This window comes from Diadema antillarum, unplaced genomic scaffold (genome assembly GCF_040938485.1).
Source record: "Diadema antillarum isolate AM-2024a unplaced genomic scaffold, OU_Dant_1.0 seq00000263_RagTag, whole genome shotgun sequence".
NCBI lineage: Eukaryota > Metazoa > Echinodermata > Echinoidea > Diadematoida > Diadematidae > Diadema > Diadema antillarum.
In genome coordinates, this window is record NW_027271301.1 from 853,969 (window position 1) to 880,581 (window position 26,613).

The 26,613-nt window shown below is 36.5% G+C and overlaps 2 protein-coding genes across 2 annotated transcripts in view; both read right to left on the bottom strand.

Moving 5' to 3' along the window:
* Positions 1 to 8,167: 8,167 nt before the first annotated feature.
* LOC139729770 (lactadherin-like) lies at positions 8,168 to 13,073 on the bottom strand. The gene is made up of 5 exons (XM_071640704.1): positions 13,050 to 13,073; positions 12,273 to 12,420; positions 10,877 to 11,061; positions 9,192 to 9,341; positions 8,168 to 8,323 (listed from the first exon to the last, which is right to left on the bottom strand). The coding sequence occupies exons 1-5, from the start codon at positions 13,071 to 13,073 to the stop codon at positions 8,168 to 8,170; spliced, it is 663 nt and encodes a 220-aa protein (XP_071496805.1).
* Positions 13,074 to 13,469: 396 nt separating this feature from the next.
* Positions 13,470 to 26,613, bottom strand: part of LOC139729771 (uncharacterized) — a 29,281-nt gene continuing 16,137 nt past the window's right edge. The window contains exons 6-15 of the mRNA XM_071640705.1: positions 25,958 to 26,083; positions 21,122 to 21,327; positions 20,373 to 20,520; positions 19,749 to 19,874; positions 18,644 to 18,852; positions 17,547 to 17,694; positions 17,050 to 17,204; positions 16,269 to 16,448; positions 15,507 to 15,654; positions 13,470 to 13,834 (exon numbers count right to left, since the gene is read on the bottom strand). Coding sequence (XP_071496806.1) covers positions 13,470 to 13,834; positions 15,507 to 15,654; positions 16,269 to 16,448; positions 17,050 to 17,204; positions 17,547 to 17,694; positions 18,644 to 18,852; positions 19,749 to 19,874; positions 20,373 to 20,520; positions 21,122 to 21,327; positions 25,958 to 26,083 — 1,811 coding nt within the window. The remainder of the gene's footprint in view (positions 13,835 to 15,506; positions 15,655 to 16,268; positions 16,449 to 17,049; positions 17,205 to 17,546; positions 17,695 to 18,643; positions 18,853 to 19,748; positions 19,875 to 20,372; positions 20,521 to 21,121; positions 21,328 to 25,957; positions 26,084 to 26,613) is intronic.

The window sequence follows — 26,613 nt, forward strand, 5'->3', positions numbered from 1 at the left end:
TGAATAATGGAAGGAAAATTACGCAAATTTGATTAACTTAGATTTAAAAGAATCTTATTGCAAATATTCTTCATAAAAAAAAAAAGATTAATGGGTACAATTGATCTTTCGGTATTTGTGACAAGGCAAATGTGCACACAGTTAACATTTACAACTAAACGTACGAATCAATGACCAATATTTAGAATTGTAAGCGAGTGCTTCGCATACGTCAGGTGATAAAAAAATTAAAAGATGTTGGCTTCCATTAGGTTTCGTCTGTTTACAATCTTATGTTTTTTGCCTCAATACCTGATTTCATTTTCAATTATGCTACTTTGGTAGTGATTAGTGACTAGTGAGAGCAGTGATTATATTTGCATGGAAATGTGCTGTTTTTACTTCTTGGATCTCATGCTAGTTACGTGTTCACTACATAACAAACTGTGAGTTGAAACTTTTAGCCAATGTTTCAACTTCGATGTTGAATTTAGGGATTTAACACTGCAACGAGACAGTTAAACATTCTGCCATTATCATGTGAATTTATTCATATTTTTTTTTCATTGTAGGCCTTGTGTAAACCTTTTTTTTTAATTATTACTGATGACTGCTATAATCAAAATATACCCCACCCTGGTAAGCTCCCGTAAAATCTTGATTTTTTTTTTCAATGGCTGCATAATAGTACAATCCAATTTACACGATGTACACATACTGCATTACCGGGCCTTCCTGTTGATATTATGTTAAAGATCAGATGAGGGTGAATTAACAATAACAAAAGTGATGATAGCTCTGTGAAGTGAGCCTTAATTGGATGTTCAACGTCAACTTTTTTTTTTTCAAGATAAGAAACAGACATGGTTTGTCCACATTAATGCGCAGTTTGCTCAATATATTTAGAAATAAAATGTAACCATTCATCACAAAACCAACAAAAAGTCACCCTGATTTTACATCAGGACTGAAAGTAGGTGAAACGGGTCAATCGTTAGTTCTTTGTATTTTCTGAAGGAGCAATTCTTCTACTTTATTCTAAAGTAACTACCGGGAAGTTGTGCTTTTATCAGCTTTTCTAGATATATATATATATATATATTTTTTTTTTTTTTTTTGTGTAGAAAAGTGTTATTGGGTTTGTCTTGAGAACCTTTTTCATTTCTTATAGAAAATCTTTACATTCAACTCTATAGCTTTTGAAAAGATGACGCTACTGTTTTGAAAGTTGCCAGAAGTCATGAATATCATGTGTTGATAGAGCATGCTCAAATTCAGTTTCATCTTACAATCCCTTCTTTTTGTTTCTATGGCGTTTTTGCACAGTTTTCATTTTGTCCCATTCATAAAGAACAGCTTGGTAAGATTAAAGCGCTGGAATAGACCTTATAAAGAACCTCTTTTCTTATTACATACTTTTCCGGAGGAGCGGAGTGGGTGCTTTATTTCCGATATCACGACAGGTTAAGAAAGTCGATTTGTATTGAGTCATATATCAATTCAGAGCTTAGAATCTGCTCCTTCGGAAGTAATTATTACCTTCTCTTTTGACATATAGCATTTCAATCTAAATCTATTCTCATTCTGGTTTTCTTACAAATTTCTGAACAGGTTTAAAGATATCGCTCTTTTCAAGGATACATATCACAGTCAAGATTACTATTATACTAATACTCATTTAAGGGGGAACTAATATTAAAAACAATAACAACAATAACAACAGTAATTATGGTAATGATGATGATTATAATTGAAATAGTGATAACAGCTCTACAACGAAAAAAAAAAGACTACATGAACTCTCGAATAGTTTGACGCTTGATGGCATAGAGTAAGTATCTTAGCAAAATAATGTTTCAGTCTTTTTGTCCTCTCATTCTTTTGCTTCGACTAACATTAATTGAATTCTATTATGGTCAGATGTCTTGTCAAGAACTGTATTCTGGCTGAACACAAATCTACATATCACATGCAGATCCGTCAATGTTTGCTTGGAGACACAGTGTCCAATTGCATACTGATTTTCTCACTATCCCAGGTAATACGAATGCAGAATGGAACATACAGTATTATCTGTTATACAATGATTGCTCTTTTTATCAATGTAAAGTTATCGGTTGACGCCATTGTATCCAAGTAAGGTAGGTACTAAAAGACTCTGCCGATAAATGTGTGCGTTCATTATGTGCTTTGGATGTTGGAACCTAGCTTCTGCGGTCATTTTCTGCTACCTGAAAGAAACACGGGCACAATGCAGAGGACGAAAGAAAGAGAAATGAGTTTAGATATTTGGGGGCAAGTGGAGAGGGTAAACGGAAATGGGAAGAGGAGCTCAATTCGACTTGAGTATCAAAAGGGATTGCAGTTGCAGCAGCAACTGAAAAGAAATGATCATGAAGAACAATATAAGAGAATAGGGAAGGAGAAGAGAAACAGAAAAGAAGAAGTTAAAAGAGATGTTTGTGGAAGTAGAAGGTATAGTGCAGAGTATGAGACGAGTCACACACACACACACACACACACACACACATGAAAAATATAAATACATGATATATATAAAAAAATATATTAGAAGGCAAGCGTACTAAAGAGTGAGTGATAAAAAAAGAGTACAGTGATTAAAGAGAGAGATGTGTACATTATCAAAAAAAATGAAAATGGTTTGAATGATGACAATGTATATAGAAAAAAAAGAGAAAAGCTAAAATAAAAATTTAAGCGTGTGTAGGACAGGGCATTATATACCGAAAATGAGTTTTCATCATATTGGGAAACTCTGACGTAATATGACCTTTGTCTGAACAAGGGCATTCAAGGACACTTTTGATGTCTATGGCAGCTAGTTGATCTTTTTTGCGCGTAGGATTTGACAGTCAAATGTACATTGTCAAGGACACTGTCGCGTCATTGTTTCGCGTCGCCTTAATCTTTCTAATTACGTTCTATTGAGAGATAAAGAAGTCCTTATCACACAGTGTTTAAGGGTTAGTTGCGATGCCATTTTCCCCTCCTTGGATAGCATTGGCTCCCTTGCTTTGTTTTTTTTTTCTTAATGTTTGTTGCAAAACTTTAACCGCCCCCAGATGAAAGCAAGCTCATGACGATTCTAACTAAAATGTTGAGATTTTCCATCTCACACTCTAAAAACTGAAATGGTAAGTCATTCCTCCAAACTTTTTGTAAATGTTCAATTCCAACTCAAAATGTTGAGTTAACCATTCCTGAAATGGTAATGCAACATTTTGAGTGCAGATCTAACATTCAGCAAAAGGTTGGAGTGACAACTTTTAAAATGTTGATTTTTACCATTTCATAGTAGAGTGCTCTCTCCTTCACTCTCTTCACCCAGTTAAAGTTCATTTCACAGAGCTTCGTAAATGATAATTGTTACTTTCATTATCTTCATCATTATTACTAATGCAACTCGATCAGCTTCATTTGGATTTTGAACAGAATATTACCAGGAAAATATAATGCTCGAGAATGCCGTATTTCGTGTGATTGTGGATTGTCTCATAATACTAAACTGATGGAGCATGCACCGAAACAACCAAAAGTTTTACAGGAGCATATCAGCGTGGGGTATATTCTAAACTACATATTTTATCATAAAAAGTTTGCACACAAAGCCTATTAATGACTGAATTTACCAGAAAATGGAAAGATGTAACTGTGTCGTTCCAAAGGCTCATGTCTCATGTCCAGTTCTATCCTTTCTCACCGTCCTCTTCGGTAAAGGAACATTTCTCCTCCAACCCCCATTCCTGACGTGTTTAAAATGTACTGTCTACCATTGGGAGCAAAAATTCAAAAATGTTCGAGATATCACGTTTGATGCATATGTGTAGGTCAGCTGTATCACAAAACATCCTACCATGTAAACATTTTGCAATAAAGCCTAAAATATAAGGAGATAACACTAAAGTTTTCTCAATAAACCATATCTGTAGATGGTTTAGTCTAGAAACATTTTTATTATAACTATTGTTCACATTTTGTGTATTTAACAATATTTAACATGAATTATGATCAGTAATTCAAATTTTGACATTGGTTGTTTCTATCCGTAACTCACATTTTAGAACTATTTTGAAGCACTGAAGCTGGGTTTTTGTTTCATCTGCAAATGGTAACTTATGCCTTTAAAGATTAAAATACAAAAATATGACTTTCGCCTATCCATTTTCGTGATACTCAATGACCCCAGCCCCAGCCCATCTCATTGTAGTCCCACATTTGAGCCAAGCAGTAATTGCAAAGGACAACAAAAATTTTAGCATATTTAACAAGCACACAGTTTTACAATCGTTTCGAACCATTCATCGTCGATTCAAATTTTCCCAACACAGCTAATATTGCATCGTTACCTCATATGCCATCTTATCGCGGTAGGTATTTGTATGCGTGTTAACAGCATCTATAATGATCGCAACCGGCATTACTGATTTACGAATAGCGTGATAACCTATTCCAAAGTCTACCCATCATTACAAGGACATCAACCTTGGGTTGTTATAAGAATATTCATAACAAAAACATGTTTTAAGTCGTTAAGAGAGCATCTATCTTGAAGTTTGTTGTTTTTGCCATTGGAATAGATATCTAATTAAAGTAGGAGGTTACAACAGTTTAACTCGAAGCAGGTATTCTGCTCTCAGCTGATATATGTGAAATTATGGAAATTAGGGGCATAGGGGCGTGTGATGGGGGGGGGGGGTGTGAGAGAGAAGTGATTGTGACCTAGTTACGCGCCCCTAAATGAAATTTCCTGCGCTTGACCTTGCATGGCAATTGCTGTTTCGTTCGAGTCGGTACGGTCTGTACAAAGTACATCCATTGATTTCCTTTTCTCCTTTCTTTCTTTATAATTCATCTCTCTCTCCTCTCTCTCTCTCTCTCTCTCTCTCTCTCTCTCTCTCTCCATATATATATATATATATATATATATATATATATATATATATATATATATAAAATTGAAAGTCGGGCCATCAAATTAAAAAAAAGTGCAAATTTGGTGGCCCGCCTCGGGCCACCAAATTTTTTTGAAAAGTACGTCAATTAATTCGTAACTTTTTGCACCGGAAATTAGCAGTTATATTTGTTTAAAGTATGGATGAAAAGGACTGAATGAGTGCCTGAGAGTGAGTGTTGCGAGTTTGTTGAGGTTTATTTATGAGTAGATGTATGTCCAACTTCCAATTCTTACTATGACTGGATAAAACTTAGATATTTGACTCATTAAAAAAACAGGACTTTTAATGTTTTTTTATTGTTTTTATTTTTCGGGGCCACCAAATTTTTCTCTCGGGCCACCAAAAATTTGAAATTGAGGATTTTGGTGGCCCCATCGGGCCACCAAACAAAAAAGTTAGTGTCGATCCCTGTGTATATATATATATATATATATATATATATATACATATAGGCCTATATATATATATATATATATATATATATATATACATTGATACTTATCTTTGCCAATATTTGTTCTATTCTATTCTATTCTATTCTAATTTTTTCTCCCTTTCCCGTGGCCAATTCCCATTATGCCTAGATGAATTAAAAAGGAGGAGTAAAACACGTAGGTTATACGGTAATGTAAAATGAAAAAAAAAACAGAAAACTTTGATATTTGTTAACATATCAAAAGTTTATGAACCTTCTCATGTTAACTCTAAAGGACGCTTGGAAGACCAAATTTTTCGGTTTTTTATTTAGCTCGACGGTGTCTAACTTTGCCTAATGTGCTCCTGCGTCTAAACTTCGATGCCGATTTTCCCCGGAAGACGGTGGACAGGGTATTTTGCATACTACTTACGTAATAAGCTTTTAGAAACATAGATTTATTTAATCAAAAGTGAAACTTATATCAGGCGAAAGCTTAGATTCTTGAAAATTTAATGACACCAAAGTTAGAAAATAAGGCTCGCGTGATAACTGGACACATAATAGTATGTTCCTCTTTCTCTTCTTATTCTTATACCTTCAGTTCTTGGCTATTTCGTGTTCTTTTTCTTCATAATATTCGATAAGTTTGCTGCAAATGTAACAAGTTTTTAATTTTTCATTGTAACATAGTTGTTTGCTTGTTCTTTAATGGACCATATCATTGTATGTGCTTTGCGAAAGTAAAATACGAAAATAAACAAGGCCTTACCATACTTAAAAGTGTATATGTTTTTTTCTGTTTAAGTTTTCTGCATTCTTTTTGGATGGGGAGATGCATTTCATTTTTTTTTCCTTGAGGGAGACTTTCTTCCAATTCGATGATGACACCGTTTTGTCACTTATCACATATATTTCTCGAAATATGTGTTTTCCATATTAATGAGGCCTGCTTCCCCATCTTCCTTATCAGGACTAAATGGTCATGTCAGAGATATCTGTTTCGATCAATTGCAATTTCGAGCAGTATGTTTATTTTTATTATCGTTTGTCTTTGCAAACCCCTTTGACTCCCCTCCCCCTTTTCCGCGGCCTTAGCGCACACAGGTCTGTTCATCTATTTCTTCATTTGTCTATTCATCTCTCTATCTGTCTGTCTATTCATCTATCCATCTACTATCTGTTCACATATTCATGTCTATTCGTCTCTCTCTATCAATCCATCTCCTACACCTTCAATTTCACATGCTCAGACTCTTTAAGAATTAGTTTTGTGTTTGTCATGTTCGAGAATCAGTTTCGGAAGCGATGAAGATCGTTTTCTTTCGACCTGTATGCTTCATTCTTTTATTTCACCTGTTGATCATTCGACTGTGAGGGAATAACATTTCTACATGCCACATGAGTATATTATTTTGACAGGGTAGAGTCTATATAGTATGATGATGCTTTCGTGACTAAGTTGCCTTATTTTTATATTGAACAGCAATGATGGCACAAACTTTATAAAATAACAAAACTGCATATATTTTCTCATTTATATCTCAGGTACGTCTTTGTTCAAATCAAATATACGGCTGCTACCATGCATGCTGATGACGATGACGTTCCCATGTTTACTTCTGACTACTGAATTCTCAGGAATAAGAATGAAAGTTCTGATCATATCAGTATAACAGTTCCAATATGAAATAATATACAGTGTAGTTATAACTCATATGAGATCGCCAAGTCAGAATTCCTGCTCATAATTATCACAAAATTTTGCATCCCCTATAACTTAGAAAAAACAGCCCATGAAACAAAAAAGGTACACTAAGCTTTCTCTAACGCGGAGAAAAGTATCAGATTAATTTTTGTCTTAATCAAAGTGGAATCGATATAGAGTTATAATGAGTGAACGACATTACATGAGGCCTCTGGCTGCAAGTTAAGCTTGGGTAACAGTTAGATTTAACCTCGCTTAGTAGTTGGTTCTAAAAGAGAAATAATACCAGAGACTTGAAAGCTTTTGTTTCGTGTGAGTCATGGCAAGCTTTATAAAAATCCAAAACGAACATTCGTGTTCGATAAAGTGTGTAATATCAAAGAATGATTATCAAGGCCGTTGTGAGAGTCCTGACGACTTCATTCGAATTTCGTGGCGTGTTCTACTCTCATCAAGACGAGTGTTTTCTTACTTTCATTTGCATCGATAAGGTCTCAGTTCTTGTAACTTTCATGAGATGTCACAATCTTCAACTATAGTCACCACTGATATAATTTGAAAAGAAAATTTTGTAACGTATAATTTCATTATATTATCCGTCAACTTAAAATCATAATGAACATGATAATGAATAATGCAAAAGTCAAAACATATGAAAACACTATACTAAATTTTACAATGGGAGGCACTTCAGCTGAATCTCACAATCACTTGTACAAATACTAAATGAAATAATAACGGTAGTGATGGAAATTATGATACTAATGGCAAAAGATGATAATAACATTGGTAATAATGATAATGATTATGGAAATAATCGTAGAAATAAAACAGTTGGAATCTTCCTGACCCTGTCCTTTAGTTTCGATCTAGTCTATTCAGACGTGAAACTGTATTAGTATGTTTGGAATGGGATTGCTTCTCTCTCTCTCTCTCTCTCTCTCTCTCTCTTCTCTCTCATGTTATTTGTAGTGAGCTTTCGTTGAAGTAAAAGGTGCACCCTTCGACACAAAATTTTAGCATTTTTCGAGCTCGTCATGTCCATGAGCTGTGAAGCAAAGTGAATGCCGAACAAAGAGATTTTGCGAATTACTCGCTGGCGATAGGGCCTTTGCCGTAGAGTTCCAGGCGTGCGCTGATATGGCCGTACCACGTGACGGGAAGGAAGCGGACGACGCGGCAAAGCTCTGGCCTGGGTAGGGTGTTGGTCACCACTGTGGATCGGTCTGAGTTTCCAGTAAAGATCTAAAGAAATTCAATTCAATTCAAATCATGTTTTATTTCCAACATCAGTTTTTGTTTTCAAACACATACACATAATGCTACATGAAACAGAAACGTACAGCTGTACACTTATCAATTTTGTCCAAAATCATTGCAGCATTATTCAGAGGCGGATCCAGGAATTCTGTAAAGGGGGGGGGGGGGCGTGACTAATATTTCTGGTGGCACTTCCGCGTTTCATCTCATATATTTTCTTTCTATTTCTTTAGTTTTTCACGAAAAATAAAGGGGGGGCGTGCGCCGGTTGCGCCCCCCTCTGGATCCGCCACTGTTATTGGAAAAGAGAGGCCCACGTATAATACAAGCTTGAAGAGATGTGAACCATGCAATAAATTGAACTTACAAGAGGAAAAAAGGAGAGTAACTTAAGCACACATGCAGACACACAGGCGCTCGGAGGAAACAAAGAATTGGACAGGACAAACGACAAGAGACAATGAGCAATGATGGGAAGGAAAGACGAACGAAAGAAGAAATGAAATAGTAATAGTGTACCTCTACCGCTTCCACCACTTCAGCTTTACTACTACTACTACTACTACTACAACTGTACAGGTTATTTGAAAGTGCTTGTTTCATTCAAGGGGGTTTGAATATTGTGGAAAATTTGGAAATTGTTGATATTAAGCAATTTTAGTCATTTTCACGTTTTTCTATTACCTTCCCTCACCTTCTCCGCTTTTGTTTAAAAAAATAGTTGTAGGGGGAAAAAACTTTCAATAGGTGATTGAAATTCAATGTGCTTTAAAACTTTCTGCTTGTGAATATTGCATTCGATAGACCCATTCTATTAGGTAATATCATACTGCTTTGCTGCCCGTCCGCTTACCATGTCTTCTTCGCCATTCGGGCAGATAGTCTGCACTGTGTGAAAATTCTCTCCGTCCGTGCTACAAGCTACCTTGTACGTGCGCACCCATTCGCCCGAACGACCCTGCGTTGCCAATCCAGTGATCCGATACAGATTTGTGAGGTCGATCTATTAAAGACGTAGAACTATATAAATTCAAAGATTTGCTGTGTCATGTTTCAGAAAAATGCCTTTCTTTATGAGCTAGCCACAAGAAATCAGCCTCTGATTATTCTCATCGATTACATTTTTCTCTATCTAAACGGTTTATTCCAAACAAGATTGTGTTCCACCGAACAGTCAATGAAAACGTGAGACAATCTTTAAAAAAAAATGCACGTACATTGGGATATGAATTTGTTTTCGCTTGACAAAAGATGTTATTTTTAAAGCTAAAGAGGGATGGGAATGATTATATCACTGGTAGATTATGAACACTATAAATGCCACTGACAACTGAACGCCCACCTATCTCCGTTTCAAAGACATGAATAGCCTGTTCACAGCGAATTGATAGATGGCGCCCTCCTTGATATACTCGTAATTGATCTAATTGATATAATGCAATCCTAACATAAATCTACTCAAAGACGCATTATCTTTTTTTATTAGAAAAATATAAAGGAAACAAAAAACTGCTTCCTCAGTACTGCAGTAAGTGACTTTGTTTCAGTTTTTTAGATACATTTTCCCAATGCTGCCTGCGATCTTTTGTTTCTATATACAGTCAAACCTGTCTTAGCGGCCATCTCTCTATAGCGGCCACCTGCTTATAGCGGCCACTGAAAAATCCCCTGCACGAAATTACTGTATTATAAACCATTTGTATAGCGGCCACCCCCCTAACGCGGCTAGCGGTCACTCACTTTATATCCCGTGGTGAATAGGCCTATCTACCTGCGTATAGGGGCCACAAAGATTTAGCTGAACCGTTAAATCATCCATGAATACGATGTCTTTTACGTTCATTGCGTGAATTTCTACCGAACCATAGGTCACAATCACACATACATGATTGTCAAAATTGATGCAACTCTTATGCCACGAAAAGCCGTCTTACCACTAACTTGACTAGTAGATCTAGGCTTCAGTAATGCCACCCTGAATAGGTGCTACAAATGCAAAGACAATCCTGATAACACCTTAGAATTATAGTAAAATGCCGACTAACTGTGTTTAAGTCCTTTTAAATAAAGACAATAATGGTACTTGTCTGGGTATTGTTTGTTGTTTACGTAAGCTTCACACATTATCAATCTCCATCGAACTCAGCACTCATGAACCCCGTTCATGCAAGCCGGTACGAACCAGAGCAGTTCCTCAGGCCCAAAATGTTGTTTTTAAAATCAAAAGAACAGAAGTAGGCAGAGAAAAAAAGATAAAATGAAGTGAATTGTACAACAAACATCCCCATAATATAGCTGCACATGGAAACTTATTTGCAGGTTGTCGTTTTTTCAAGATAACATGCGTCATTTTCTGCTACTATAAAATGCAGGTATTGACATTCAAAATGGCCACTAACCTGTCTATAGCGGCCACCCGTCTATAGCGACCACTTTTGTTGTTTCCCTTGAGTGACCGCTATAGACAGGTTTGACTGTAATATATAGGAACAAAAGATCGCATACAACATTGGCAAAATGTGAATACCAGTAAAATACCTGTAGCCACTGGTTGACGTTGTTCGTGCGTGCTGCCCAAGCATCTTGGAACCCGCCGGAGGGGGTCAAACGTAGTCTTCCGCGGCTCGGGGGATACGCTGCGCTATACACACTCGACGCAGTCATACTGGTGTTAGGTACGACGTAATCCTCCAATCCAAGAGGCAAGAACTCCTGGGAAATATCTGTTTTTGATATAAACAAATACTTCAAAACAATAAAAATGCCCTATGATTTGCATAACCGTTTACATGTTGTGGGAATCCAGAAATCTAAAACTATTTGTGATGAAAACAAAGAAAGATAAAAAAGATACTTCTATTCCACGTTTTGTTTTGTGTGGGGTTTTTTTTTTTCAGTCACAAATCACCTGTTACAACATTCAGTTTGTTGTTTTCATTGAATTTTCCGGCAATGACAATGATGTCCACAAATAAGCATCTACTGATATGACTGCGTGACGAAAGAATACGTGCAGTTATAGCAGGGAGGTGATTATAGCATGTCCACAGCAAGTGTAATTTCGTTACAATGAATATCATCTGAAGGATGCACACATTATTTTCACGGTGAAGAAGAGGATGGGATGAAGCAAATGGAGATAAAGAATAAGATAAAGATGTGAAGGGGAAGAGAAGATGTATGAGGAAGGGGAGGTGGAATAATTTGATGACTAAGCTGATACTGAATAAAGATCAATACTTGAAGAGCATCACATTCATTGCAGTGGATTCATTCATTGTTCAATGCTATATGTATTGACATCAATGTGAGTATGACATCTAAATAACTGACCGTACCCATGTAAGTCCGCCACTCCCGCTGGAAAGTGTGTAACACAATGTGAAACACATTGTGAACAGCGTGAGATCTCCTCACACTGTTAGATTCGAGCGTTTTAACAGTGCGAACACATTATAGTGAATCATCATTCACAGTGTGAAACAGAACATTACTATGTGAACACTGTGAGAAAACACACCACAGTTTGAAATCATCCTGTTAAAATCGAGCCCTTTCCCACAACCGACTATGAGGACACACTGTGAACACACTGTGGGACACTGTGTTCTTTTCGGCAAGAACCTCCAAGTACTAGGCGGGGGGGGGGAGGGGGTAGGAAGAAATTTATGACAACGATAACATTGATAGACTAATGTCGGCTTTTAGGTAGATCCTAAACAGCCACAGCACAACCAACTCGCGTCATAAATACTTGAATAGATACATAATTATCATGGATTTATTCATTAATTTAGTATTCTATGCTACTGAAATGAGCATCAAAGTGAGTATATGGATTAAGAAACAAATCAAAGACACGTGGGAGTGGAGATACAGTTAATGTATATTGCCCAAGTGAGCCAGCTACAACATAACTGTACTAGCAGCTCACCGGCGGCCACCCCCGCCCCGAGAAGCTCGAAGCGCATGCTGATGTCTTGATGCCAGCTTTGCGGCAGGAGGCGAACAAACCGAGCGGTCAGGGCTGGTACGAACTCGTTCGTCACCAGACTCGAACGGTCGCTATTTCCTGCGAAGACCTGAAACAGCGATATATAAGTTCTTTTAACATTTTACATGTGTAAATTTGGATAAAGTACGTAAACATAATAGATATCGACAACTATATCATTTATTGTTGTTGATCACAAAGCTTCCAAAAGGCTTTCCCTTCATGGCAACAAGAAAATACAAACTTTCACAGGGCTCCAAATGTTTGAATTAATAAGATAGGAACATGGAATCTTTAGCCCATGTCCTCGGGAGAAACGAAAAATTGATCTCACTTGGTAGTGGTTAATTCATTGGTAAAGATATACACTTTACGTCGATGTAGGGCAATCTGTCAATCAGTTGCAATGAAAACATCTCGACGCAAGAATTTCATGAATTTCACACTTGTTGAATAGGTTATGCAATCTCTCTAATAGCGCCAATATATATTTTGATTTATTGACACCTTTCGTTAGTTCTAGGAATGCATAATTATTACCGACCTTGTAAAATGTATGTATATGTCTATTTCATCTCATTCTATGATACAAACACACACACACGTGTATATGCATATAATGTATATACATACTGTAGATACAGATATTTGTGTGTGTGCGCGTGTGTGCGTGTACAGAAGTACATGTACGCAGTTATGTGATACACGGATACACACCTTCGAATGACATTCCCTTGGCATTATTAACATTATAAGACACAAAATGCAGAAGTAACTTGATTTATCGTTGCTGTCGATAATGGGGCAAGTAGGAATACAATGACAGAGTCATTGGGTGGTATTTTTCCTTCTCTGTTATTGGTTCTTTTTGCATCATATATATCTGGTTGGATTTGAGGTATCTCATAGTTAAGTAATGATCTTTAAAGTTACATTTTTTTATTATTATTCGTACGTAATATGAATGTGTTGATGGGTATATTCCAGTTTATGAATATGAAATTATTTCTTTGACGTCAGTGTATACATTTGAATGATAATGTAGCCCCCCCCCCCCCCCCCACACACACACACACACACTCACACACATCTGTGCAATTTGACCTTTGGTCGTCTGTTAATAAAAACCTCTATTTCCTAGACCCCTGATAACCGTGTTACCCTGTCATGAACGCCCATGCATGATCTGGTCTGAACGTAGAGCCAATCACGTCCGTTCTTGCTGTGGGCCACCTTGAAACCCGTCACCCACTCATCGCTGTCCGACCTGCCTTGAGTGATAACTCCTGTCACGTGATGTGTTCTCTGTAGGTCCACCTGCAGCCACTGCGACTGGTCTTTGATCTGTGCTGTCCACGCTCCTCGAAGCGAACCAGAGGAGCCAGTGTTCAGCCGACCTCGCTGCGGGGTGAACGAGACGCTGTAGTAGGACGACGCAGTAATGGCGGCGTCGGGGATGCGCTTGTCTTCGATGCCAAGCTTTGAGTCAGTTGCTCCTGCTGCTGCGTGGATAGGTACGCAGAGATACAAGTGCTCGCAAATATTGTTACTCACTATCATTCGCTTATTAGAGGATCGATGTCAATTACATAACTCATCGTCCCTTTATGGTTTACGATTGGATGACCTTGGACAATTCATTTTTTGAATACTGTCAAAAAGCAATAATTCAAATACATATAGATATAAACATTAAGCTCAGCAGATATATCTTCACGACGTTGAAATTAATTATCAAAGAGAAGTCACTCAATGGATCGTGAAAGGTATAATCCATTTGATGGTTTTTGAAAGTAATTACCTTATGTTTCTTTCCCATAAGAACGTCGATATGGAGCGTATGATTTTGATCGAGTAATATATCACGTAACTGAATCGAATAATTGAATTGAATAACTGAAACTGCACTGGTCTTACACTCGAGACACAGTGAAGAGTTCCAGCACGTTTATTTTCATATTTCACCTGTCATCTACAGTAAAACAAAAAGAATACAAATAAGCAAGATACAAAATATGATATAAATCAGGTGATGAGTAAAAAGTGTGTCAGCACACATGTACATAAGACAATTCTCTGTAACGTGTGAAATATAATGTAACCGCAAAAGCAAAGCTTGTAAACGCAGATCGCAGGAAAAAATACCAATGTAGATTTGTTATGCAATGGAGATAGGACACAAAGTACTAATGACGAAACTATGAAAGCTAGAATATCAAGGTACAAAGGGAAGAAGAAGTAAAAGAAAGAAAAAGAAAAAGGAAAAAAAAGAAGAACCCAAAGAATAAGAACTGAGTGAAAAATAGCATATAGATACACAAGTATACGAGCACATCATCTAGAATCAAGTTCATAACGAGTTCAAAATGTAAATACTGGTGTAATGATTATATAATGGGAGCATAAACCATGTAAATCGATCGTACACTGTAGGTTCATCCGCCACGTATTGAATGAGAATACTGCAAATAACAGGTTAAAAATTCTAATCAGACAATTTACATTCATTAAGTAACTATGGTTTTAATTTTTGCTTAAATGTAAACATATTATTAGAACATTTGATTAAATCTGCGGGAAGATAATTCCAGAATCTTGGTCCAGTAAAAACAATATTGTTTTTTGAGCAAAGAGTGTCCAAGTACGTTGAAGGTAAAATGAATCTCTTTGTCTTGTGGGGTAAGCATGAACTGCATAGTAACTGCATAGTAAGAAGAATAGCAAATGATAATGATTATGTAGTTTTGAATAAGCACATAAATACTTCATTACATTCCGTAAGTAACAGCACAATGTCATTTAAAATGGTAACACAAATGCTGACTTGTAAAGTGGCATTGCTGACTTGCAAGGTGAATTTATTATTGTTCATGCTTTCGTGGTTTGGCATTTAGATAGGAAAAACTCTTTGTAATTCTCCTATCTTAAATACAATGACTAACCCACAGATATATTTCATTTCTTAAAAATTTCAATATAAATGTGCTTAAAGACGATTGATTATGTTGAGATTGTATTTCAGTAATGACCAAAATAAGAATGATAACAATGCCCCTAATGAATACATGATTATGTATACTTATGTGTATATCATATGTATTTCCTATACGTGTGTGTGTGTGTGTGTGTGTGTGTGTGTGTGTGATCACTTTATACATTGAACTTTAGACTTACGAATGACTGGCCCTTTGCCAACCAGCTCCCATCGCAGACTGATGGCGTTGTTCCACGACACCGGCTGAAGACGGACAAATCGAGCCGTAAATGGCGGACTCACAGCGTTGTGCACGGTACTTTCCTTGTCGAAATTGGCTGGAAATATCTATATTTTTAAAAATGGGAAGAGATGCGAAGAGAAGTGCGGTACACCACTGGAAATGACTGAATTATGGAGACATTTCAATTCTTTAAATTTGGAAGTTCTTTTGAGAAATAACCTCTCTCACCTACGTGCGCGTGTAATAGCAGTAGAGATGCAGGCAACATCACAGGTGGTCTCGAACTTCGAAGTTTGCATACGTCAATCAGAGCTTTAGAATACAATACTATGAAACGTCTACGGTCATTGCTTATTGCCATCATGTGACAACTTTGCGTATACTTTCCAATTGCAACTAAAGATATTTAAGGCAATGGAAAGTGACAACGCATTCTTATGGCACTCAAGGGCCGTTTAGAGTTTAGTATTCATCTGTAGCTTGAATGGCCTATTGTTTTTTGCAAAATTATTCTGACCTCATTGCGCTAACTCTGGTGTGAAAGTAACTATTTCTGATGATGAAAGTAACAATAATAATGACTCAAACAGACAATACTTATGTAACATTGATGATATGAGAAACTAGTACCTGCATTTATCATTTACAAAGGATATTGTATACATGTATTTGCATTTAACAAACGTGAAATGACGCCATGAAATGGCTGTTCTAGTACCTTTGCCTGAGGACTACAGTCAGTGACAGCAGTCCAGTCCTTTCCATCTATGCTGTACCACACAGTGTATGACGTCACCCACTCGTCATCTTGTGCATCGTGTCTACCTTGCGTCGTGACCCCTGTTATTTCAAATGCACTGCGCAGGTCAACTTGGATCCATTCATCTTGGCGAGAGGACTGAAGGTTAAGAAAGTAAATCGACCTTTAAAGAATATCTTTGACATATCAGACATTGAATCATTTCGAGTACAGATGTAGATGTTTTCTCATGAAAATCCACAACATATTCAAGCTGACTGTGGTTTCATGAAATTTAGTCGGGGGAACAAGGACACTAATGTGACAGGAACAAAACAGTCAAGATATCAATTAACGTTTGCTTCAATTTTTTTCAGACGAAAGACAAAAAATGGTAATGGTCTCTCTCAAATTTCTTTTTTTTTGACATGACTTCAAGATGAAATTATATCCTTGGCATCAAATTGTGCCAGCATGAACATGTTAAAAGGGGGGAAAATATCTTTAGCGAAGATTCACATGTATGTGAATGAGGTACGTGCGAGGTCATTATATAATCTAATTTCTTTGCAACTGCGTTCACTATATTTTTTGAAAGTATATAAAATTGTGAAATTCTGTAAGCTTCATATACATGTATTTTGATACCGGATAAGTTGACATTTCTGACATCATATTGTAGTTAACATGTATGTTCAGTAAAGCCAGCTTTAAAATGGTCAGGAATTGGGCAATATAATTATATCAGTACAACACTTACACCTGCGATCCACGCTCCACCCACGTTGCCAATTTGACGTCTGTTAAGTCTAGAATGATCTGCGCAGTGTGCCATGTCCCGACAGGATGAGGCCACGAGACTGGTGCTGGAGACGCGACCATCAGCGATGCCCAATTTACCTGGAGTTCGCTGTTCTAAAATACATAAATTATGAATATGAAAATATATATATATATATATATATATATATATGTATGTATATAATGAAAATAGATCAAGAAATGCGTTATTACTATGCAACAAATTTTAATGGTTGCACGTCACGAGTCTTCTTCAGGGTTTTTGACCGTAAACTTTAAATTTGAGTACTCATACTTTCAACGACAACCACAGTTTTGGCCTTGTTACTGTCATTCATCTATTCTAATTATTTGCTACCACATCTTTTTTTTAAAAAAAGAAAAGAAATATAACCATCGTTGCTTTAATTGTCTTACTATTGACCATAAATATCAACACTATAGTCATCCACATACCGCTGCCTGGGTTGAGTCCAAAAAGTTCGAATCGCATGCTAATGTGGCCAACCCAGGACACAGGGTGAATCCGAACGAACCGCGCCGTTACCGGGACGGCGATCGTGTTGACAGCGTAAGAATTCCGATCCTCGTTCGCTGCAAAGACCTGCAAGCATTCAAACGAAAGATCATTGCGACTTTTGATTACGACACGTCAATTGTATAAATGTACAATTTGACTCTTTTTTTGCGTCATTTTACAAATGACAATGCTCACTATGATAGAAAATGGATTTTCCCTTGTGCTTAAGGGCTGTCAACATTCTGCTATCAAAAGCCAGGGAGCTTCCACAGAGCATGCGGGTTACATCCATCGCAATGAGCAAAAATAACTCCTTCATTAGGAAGATTCTTATTCATTCCCCTATCTGAACATGAAGAAATATTTCAACAGGAAGGATCCTGTAGATATTGAAACCTGGTAGTTCTATGCTCTGTATATCTTCATATATTTGTGTGTTTATATACTATTTATTTCATCCGCCACGGTACTGTGATGACAAATACTCTACATGGATGAAACTAAATCAAACCAAACGAAACAAAACCAATCCAAGCCACACCAATTTATTTCTACAATGTCAATTAATGCTGATGATAGTCTTATGTAAATCCAATAAACTATATAGACTACTTAATACTGGACTATTCGGAATACTTTATTTATACCAGTACATCGCTACACAGAGTACCGAAGTAAAACATTGTCATGTATGCAAACAAATCATAATTCTAGGCCTATATCATATACAACATTAGATAACAACGAGGAAATTGCATAATCCAGGGCCAACAACGAAATAACATTTCAAGCCACGGTAGGTAACATTATTATAACAACAGCATTGATCAGTACCGCAAGTGCAACTGGGTATAGCATTTGGTGAAATGACTGTTTTTCTTTGTGAGTTTGGATAGATTTGTCTGACTCTAATAGATATAACATTATTAATACAAACAGAGACTTGATTTTTGTGATATGAGGGCACGTAGACAAGGGATTGACAAAAAGTGAAGAACAGAAAGACTGACTAATACAACAAAAAACACTGAACCTGTGGGACACCACTCGTATCAAGAACGTCTTGAAACCGCCTGTCGCCATCTTGCTTGTACGTCATCTTAAAACTGGACACCCATTGGTCGACGTCATAGCGACCCTGGGTGACCACGCCCTGAATCAGACGGTTATCGGTCAGATCCACTTGGATCCACTGGGTGTGGTCAAGCACTCCAGCCGACCACGCCCCAATGCCATTTGAATCTGTAACGTAAAAATAGAAATCGAAAACTACTTGGAAGAAGTTTCTCAACATGGTGAACTGTTGCAAATCCAAATGTATATTTATTAATAAATACACTTCGTTTTCAATGTTCAGATAGTAATTGTTTCGGGAACCGAAAAGTTAATAAGTGAAATGACAGTTAGTTTCATCTTGAAAATAATTAGAATGTTTTAGTTAATAAAGTCTCATACAAAGATTTAAGAGCTTCATTGTGGTTAACTCTCTGAGGCCCCATGGTTGATTTCTGTTTAGATGTAGAATGGGATGGTCCATGATAAGAACGAACTGACTATAAATCTTTGTCTGTCAAGATCAGAACCTTAATGAGAACTGGCTTGGTTCCAGACTCTGGAAATACTTTCAAGTCATTTCATAACTAATCAATCAAAATTTCAAAATACTGAAGTTCAACTAAAAAATAAAGAATGTCGGAGAAACTGCCGTATTATGTCGTGAATCTTCTACGAAATCGAAAGTCGGCTCCAGTGGGTCTTACCAAAGAAACTTTGTTCTACAACCTCCTAAGCTGCATGCCAGATGATCATTTAAAATGAAAATGCAGACCAAAGAGCAAAGAGAGAGAGAGAGAGAAAAAAAAGACAAAAATGTTCAGGTTCGAGAAGACCTAGGAATTAGTTTTATGTCTACCTACAAGCACAATATCGTGTAAAACCGTGCAGTGCAAATTTGCTAGTCAGACATTTTCTACAAAATGCATAGAGTGATATCTACTTTATAATTGAAAAAGGTATCGATGAGGACATTGTCGTTCGGGCACTTGGGGACATCAAAATCTCGATCTTCATGTCAGATCTGTTAAATCGGTCCTTAGTTTCTGCGGACACAGCGTAATCAGAGAGAGTGGTGGACTAACCTGGTTTCTGTCCAAGCCTGGTGCGGGATACACACGTACTGTCGTTGTAACACGAACTAGCCGACAGCCGAGAATCAGTTATGCGCCTGTCTTGGATGCCAAGCTCGAGGGGATCAAATCGTTGACCTGTAGTTATATTCACGAGAATGTCCCAGGGGTAGAGATTTATTCGAATACACGGAAAAGATTCAAAATGTTTAAAAAGAAAACAAATGCCACTTCAATTTTGCACGTCGATTTGATAACATACTGAGGGGGTGGGGGGGGGGGGGGAGCAGAGGTAATTTCAACATTGGCACTACTCGGCTGATGATAGGAAAAAAACACAACAATTTTTAGATTGATTTCAAAGTCGGTGGATCACAATTTGGGAAATCTAAATCCATTGCACGAAGTGTTGCCCTCTGTAAAGAGGCGCCATTTTCTTTCTGTCAGTCGGTCTCTCCGTCTCTCTCTCTCTCTCTCTCTTTATGTATATATATATATATATATATATATATATATATATATACTTACATTCATTATTCATCCTATACTTATATTTATGTTCATATTCATATCTTTATTCATATTAACATATTCATTACTTCATAACGGGCATGTTTGTCCCTAGCGTGACGTCACCTGGTACGGGGCCAATGCCGAAAACTTCAAACGTCATGCTGATGCGTTCGTGCCAGGCGGTCGGGTGGATGCGCAGGAGCTGGGCCCTGATTGGTTCCACCAGCGAGTTTTTGACCTTTGTATCAGGATCCGAATTGCCAACGAATCTCTAGCAGCAAATGAGTTAGAAAGATAATACAGCGTCTATGTTTTCATCGACTCAATCATTACCTCTAGGAAAAAAAAAAATCAATAACCTTACTATGCTTTCAATGCTGAGGATAAGGTCGAGGCCCTGCTGAGGTAAAGTGAATCCAGTTCAACTGCAGTACTCTTCTGAAATAATGATAATCATTGCGTTTCTACCGTCCTCATGAACATAATTATACAACATACGAACACACACACACGCACATAAACATATTATGTGCACACATGAAAGAAGTAATGTAATTACATCTAATGTAATTTTTCACTTCTGGAGCGGATCTGACGGGCATACTATTCTAACATGGCAGTTTGTCATCAATATTAGAGAATTGATGTTTGATGATGTTACCTTGCAAACCTCTCAAAAAGTGCTCAAACTCAGCAAAAGGTGGCTATATACGTCCTACTTTTGAACATTATACGGACGTTACAGTCTTTGAACTATCAGATGACAGAAAAAAAACAAAATGATATCTATTTTCATGGAAATGATGGATATGATATCAACACTTTTTTTTCTTAAAAGATCTGATCAAATTTACACTTCAAAACGTTATTACCTTGTCACTGTCGGAGCAGTCCTTCACGAATGACCATGTAATGCCATCTGGGCTGTAGGCTATCTTGAATTCGGTGACCCATTGGTCAGACTCTGGTCGCCCCTGGGTGGTAATACCTGTCACGTGGTACATCCGTCTGAAGTCGACTTTGATCCACTGATTGCCGTCGTTGGCCCTTGCCGTCCACGAGCCTCCTTTTCCGTCACCTACACCCACGCCGAAACGACAGAAAACAGCAAAAGTGACCTCACTTTACCCAGAAATTATCTGCATTCACATTCTTAAATGACCCATTAAGTCCTTTGGAAATTTCCTTCGGAAATAATCGTCTTGTCCTCATTAAGTTGGCGACTAATTTGAGAGAAATTATTTCTATGGAACTGGTTGAATTCATTAAATTTGCCCCAATAAGGTACAAAATATGTCATTTTTATAGACACAACAATACCTCTTTTCGTGATTGAGGAAGTTGCCACATCACCATTTTCTTCTGGTATTTTTCCAAGTTCCTTCAAAATTGCTAAAGTAATACCGATTTATAAAAAAGATGATCCCACATGTGTAACTAATTACCGTCCCATTTCTATTCTCTCTAGTTTCTCCAAAATACTCGAGAGAATTGTGTATAATAGGTTGTATGGATTTTTGTGTCAGAATGATTTCTTCAATCCTGATCAATTCGGTTTCCGAACCAATCATTCTACTGATCACGCGCTAATGCAGTTATTTGATAGAGTATCGAGTGCCTTGGCAGATCGCAAACATGTAATTGGTATATTTATGGATCTGAGCAAGGCATTCGATACTCTTGACCACAAAATATTATTATATAAGCTACGACATTACGGGGTTCGGGGTACTGCACTTACATGGTTTGAAAACTATTTGTTATGTAGAAAACAATTTATTTCCTTTGATTCAGTATCCTCCAATACACTACCTGTAACATGTGGAGTTCCCCAGGGTTCGATCTTAGGGCCGTTATTGATTTTAATTTACATTAATGATATTTCAAATGCATCATCTATGTTACAGTATATATTATTTGCCGATGATACAAATGTGTTTTACTCACATGCTGACCTAAACCACCTAGTTGCTACTTTGAACAATGAATTACCGAAATTATCTACATGGTTTAAAAGTAATATACTGGCACTTAATTTAAGCAAAACTAATTTCATTCATTTTAAATGTAAAAAAGCTGATTTACCAGAATATGAATTGTATATTGATGGTATATCTCTTGAAAGGAAAATATTTAATAAATTTCTTGGTGTGTATATAAATGAAAACCTAAAATGGGATGATCATGTAAAACACATCATTTTGCCTATATCCCGAAACGTTGGCCTGTTAACTAAGCTTCAGTATTTTTTACCAACTCGTGTATTGTTTACCCTGTATAATGCCTTAATCTTACCATATATATCGTATTGCAACATTATCTGGGCAACCCACAAAAAATGTAACACAGACCGTATACTTCTCCTACAGAAAAAAAGCTATACGAGTGTGCGGTCGAGCACGCTCTCGAGATCACACCGACCCATTGTTTTTCCAGCTTAAATCCCTTAAGATAAATAATATAAATTTTCTCCAAAAAGCTGTATTTATGTTTTGTCTCAAGTCAAACCTCTTGCCTCCAATATTTAACATAATATTTCGGTCAAATTCAGAGATTCACTCTTATCCAACCAGACAATCCACAAATTTATATTTATTTAACCCCAAAACCGCACTCGCGCATCATTCTATCAGACACTCCGGCCCTGACACTTGGAATTCCCTTCCCATCGAAATTAAAAACATGACCACTATGTATTCATTTAAGAAGGCTGTAAAACTTCACCTCCTTAAGCAGTATTCCCCAGGATAATATTCTGATTCCTTTATTGTATTATAATCAAATGTATATGAATATGTACGTGATACATAATGCATGGATGTGTGCATACACATATCGATTTATTTATCTATCCATATTATGAATATGAGTATGTATATGTATGTATAGGATAGGTACATCATGTATATTATATGAGCATGTATGTGTACGATGTGCCTTACCATTACTGCGTACATAAAACAAACTTGATATATTTTGTTTAATGTCAGATAACAATATGTATAAGATATTTTGTATTCACACATTATTATTTTCATAGTGCATAATATTATTCGGTCATTACTCCGGCAAAGGCAACTGAACGTGTCAACTTTAATATCATTATCATATTGTATTTATCATCATTACTATCATTGTAAAGTAGTTGGAGTGGTACCCATACACTCTGTAACTTTCCCTTTTCCCCCTATACCCTTCCCTATTTCTCTCTTTCTCTATTCCCTATTCTATTCAGAGTAGGTAACCATAGTCTCCATACCGTCAAGCCTCGGCTTATTTTGGAGACCCTTCTGTTTAAGTTCCATAAGCTAGTATGTACTATGTGTCGATATACTGTTTGTCATAAATAACATGTACATGATCCTATCTGATGTAACGGAATTAAGCAGAAATAAATCAAATCAAATCAAAAACCATTTACCATAATGTTCAAAGTTGATGAAAACACCACCACCAACAACAACAACAATCGCATAAATACTGTCACTCAATGTTTGGGAAATCTTTTGATGTGTGAAATGTGTGAAAAATATATATCATGTTGAAAGCTTCACAATAATATTTTGAAATTTGAATCATCAAAGGCATTCAAATTCATGAAATTCTTCCGTCGAGATGATTTCATTGTAACTGATTGATAAATTGCCCTGCATCGACGTAAATAAGTACTGAATGGATCAGTGTTTTAGTAGTAGCCATGATAAAAATCATGCCTGTCCGGCGATCAGGAGGTCGTGGGTTCGAGTCCCGCTCGAGTATGTACGCCCATGATTTTTATCATGGCAACTACTAAAACACTGATCCATACAGTGCTTATTTACGTCGATGCAGGGCAATTTGTCAATCAGTTGCAATCAAAGGCATTGTTTATCATTTGCAGATGAAACAAAAATTCCAGCTTGAAACAAAAATCCAGCTTAAGTGCTTCAAAATAGTTCTCAGTTGTGATTTAGGGATAGAAACAACCAATGTAAACGTACTAATCAGTACAAACAATATCAAATATTATACAAACTGAGAACAATAGTAATAATAAACTATTTCTATAAAAAAAAGTCTATACAGTATTGGTTTATTGAGAAAAGCAGTGGTATCTCCTTAACTTTTAGTCTTTATTGCGGAATTCATGTATGGTAGGACGTTTTATAATTCAACTAACCTATTATAGAAATATGCATCAAATATGATAACTCGAACATTTTTTTTTCTTTTTTAAATCACTGCTCTCAATGGTAAGCGTTATCTTTAATTTCACTTTTTGACTGCCGGGCAATAGAATTCAGTGACCCGAAAAATGCAGAAAAAAAAAGAAATAATCTAATGAAACAGTATAATAATACAACCATGATAATTATGAAAGAACTGTCGGAAACGATAAAGCGCTTTAAATACCATATAATGTGTGACAAAAAAATAATAAGAAAAAACATGATGAAGTAATATAATAATAAAAAATAATTATAAACTCTGAAAACTGTGAAAAAAATTGGCAGGTATAACGCTTAGAAAATCACGTACTGCCGGAAAGAACAGACATGAGTAAAGGGGTATAGATTCTTACATTTTTTAGAGAGGTAAATATTGTGGCCATAAAATAGACTGAGTTTAACTGTGAAGCCTTGCGGCGATCTGCAGACCCTGATCGCTCCAGCTATAGCTTTTTATCAGTTTATAAACTTACAGCAAGCACAGAGCCAAGAGTTATTCTCCTTTTTTTTTTCAGATTTAGAAGACACACTTAAAGGGGATGGCTAGTAACTGATCAGTGGGAATCAATGGGAATGCTGGGGAATGATTGTTCCAATTCTTGTGGGATCATATCATTTAAGAGTACATTATATATATATATATATATATATATATATATATATATATTATCATCTATTGTTGTGTGAAAATTATTTGCTTCAGAATGGTCTCATATTCAAGTAATGTGCAGTTTAATGTTTCCAGGTTAGCCTACATTACTTGAATATGAATATAATACACAACAATAGACATACATACTCTTAAATGAATCCCACAATGATTGCAACAATCATCCCCCAGCATTCCCAATGATTCCCACTCATCAGTTACTAGCCATCCCCTTTAACAGCAATTTTCAGATTATAAAGTTTGATCGTCATCAAATCCTATCATCTTTTGAATAATTGTGTCCCAACATCTATTCATATACCTGTTATATATAACTATATTATGTCAATTGTTCAGTATTATAGAAATATTAAAGGGGACCTCCGGATGATTTTCAGACTTTTACATTTGAACAACTGTAAATTAGTCAAACTGAGTACAGAGTTTCAGAATTTATAGTGATTGGGATAAGTAATGAGAATGTTTTCAAAATTTATTATGAAATGCAATGAACAAGGATGATGACATGACAGCCTCACCATAAGAATGCATGAGTTGGGGCTCAAGGAAGCAGAACAAAAGAAGAAGGTACGCATGGATTTTTCACAGGTGAACTTGTTGAGCAAGCGGTATTGTAATGGAATTACACTGCTACATTTCTGAAATATATGAGGCTCTGATGTCATCATCACTGTTCAGTGTAATTTGTTTAAGATATTCAATTTATTGGTTTCTCTGCTCAAGGACCACAATAAATTCCATGGATCTATACATGGAGCTGTTGATTTATGTACTACATGAAATGTTTTATGAAAATCGTCCGGAATGCCCCTTTAAGTAAAACGACTAACCCTGCAGCGAGTCAAGCCGACCCATGACTGGCAGTGTATGGACGCTGAGGGAGCTAGAGGCGGAGATGGCGTCGTCTGCTATGACACCACTTTTCATCCCGAGCGCCACTTCTCTTCCAGGAGTTTCTGATTGTTCCAAAAGCATATAAAACGTCTGAATAGCACTTCACAATCTCCTTAAAGCTATGTCCCCTTTGTAACATCATACATTATTACATCAACAACGAATGATTTTAAATTGTCAACATCTTGCCACACTTATGACTACACAAAAAATCAACATAGATGCACAAAGAATTATGATTTTACATGTAAACAATAATTTCCCCGTTTAATTAGTTTTATCACCGCTACAAACACTCATGATATAGAACCATCTTTGTTAGAAATGGATTCCTATTGCCCTGAAGTGCTGAAAAGAAAATTTGTTTTTTATTTTGTACAATTGTTTTAGATATGTACGGGCCATTACACATGCTCCTCTTTAAACGTTGAGTTAACTTACTATGGAATCTGCTAGACTACAAATTTGTTCCATCAACAACTTCAAACAGCAACGTACAGTCGACTTTATTTTTCCATATTTAATTTTATGTACATATTATTACAGCATTCTTACTTTCCTATGGACAGGAAAGTACATCCATGTATATTCT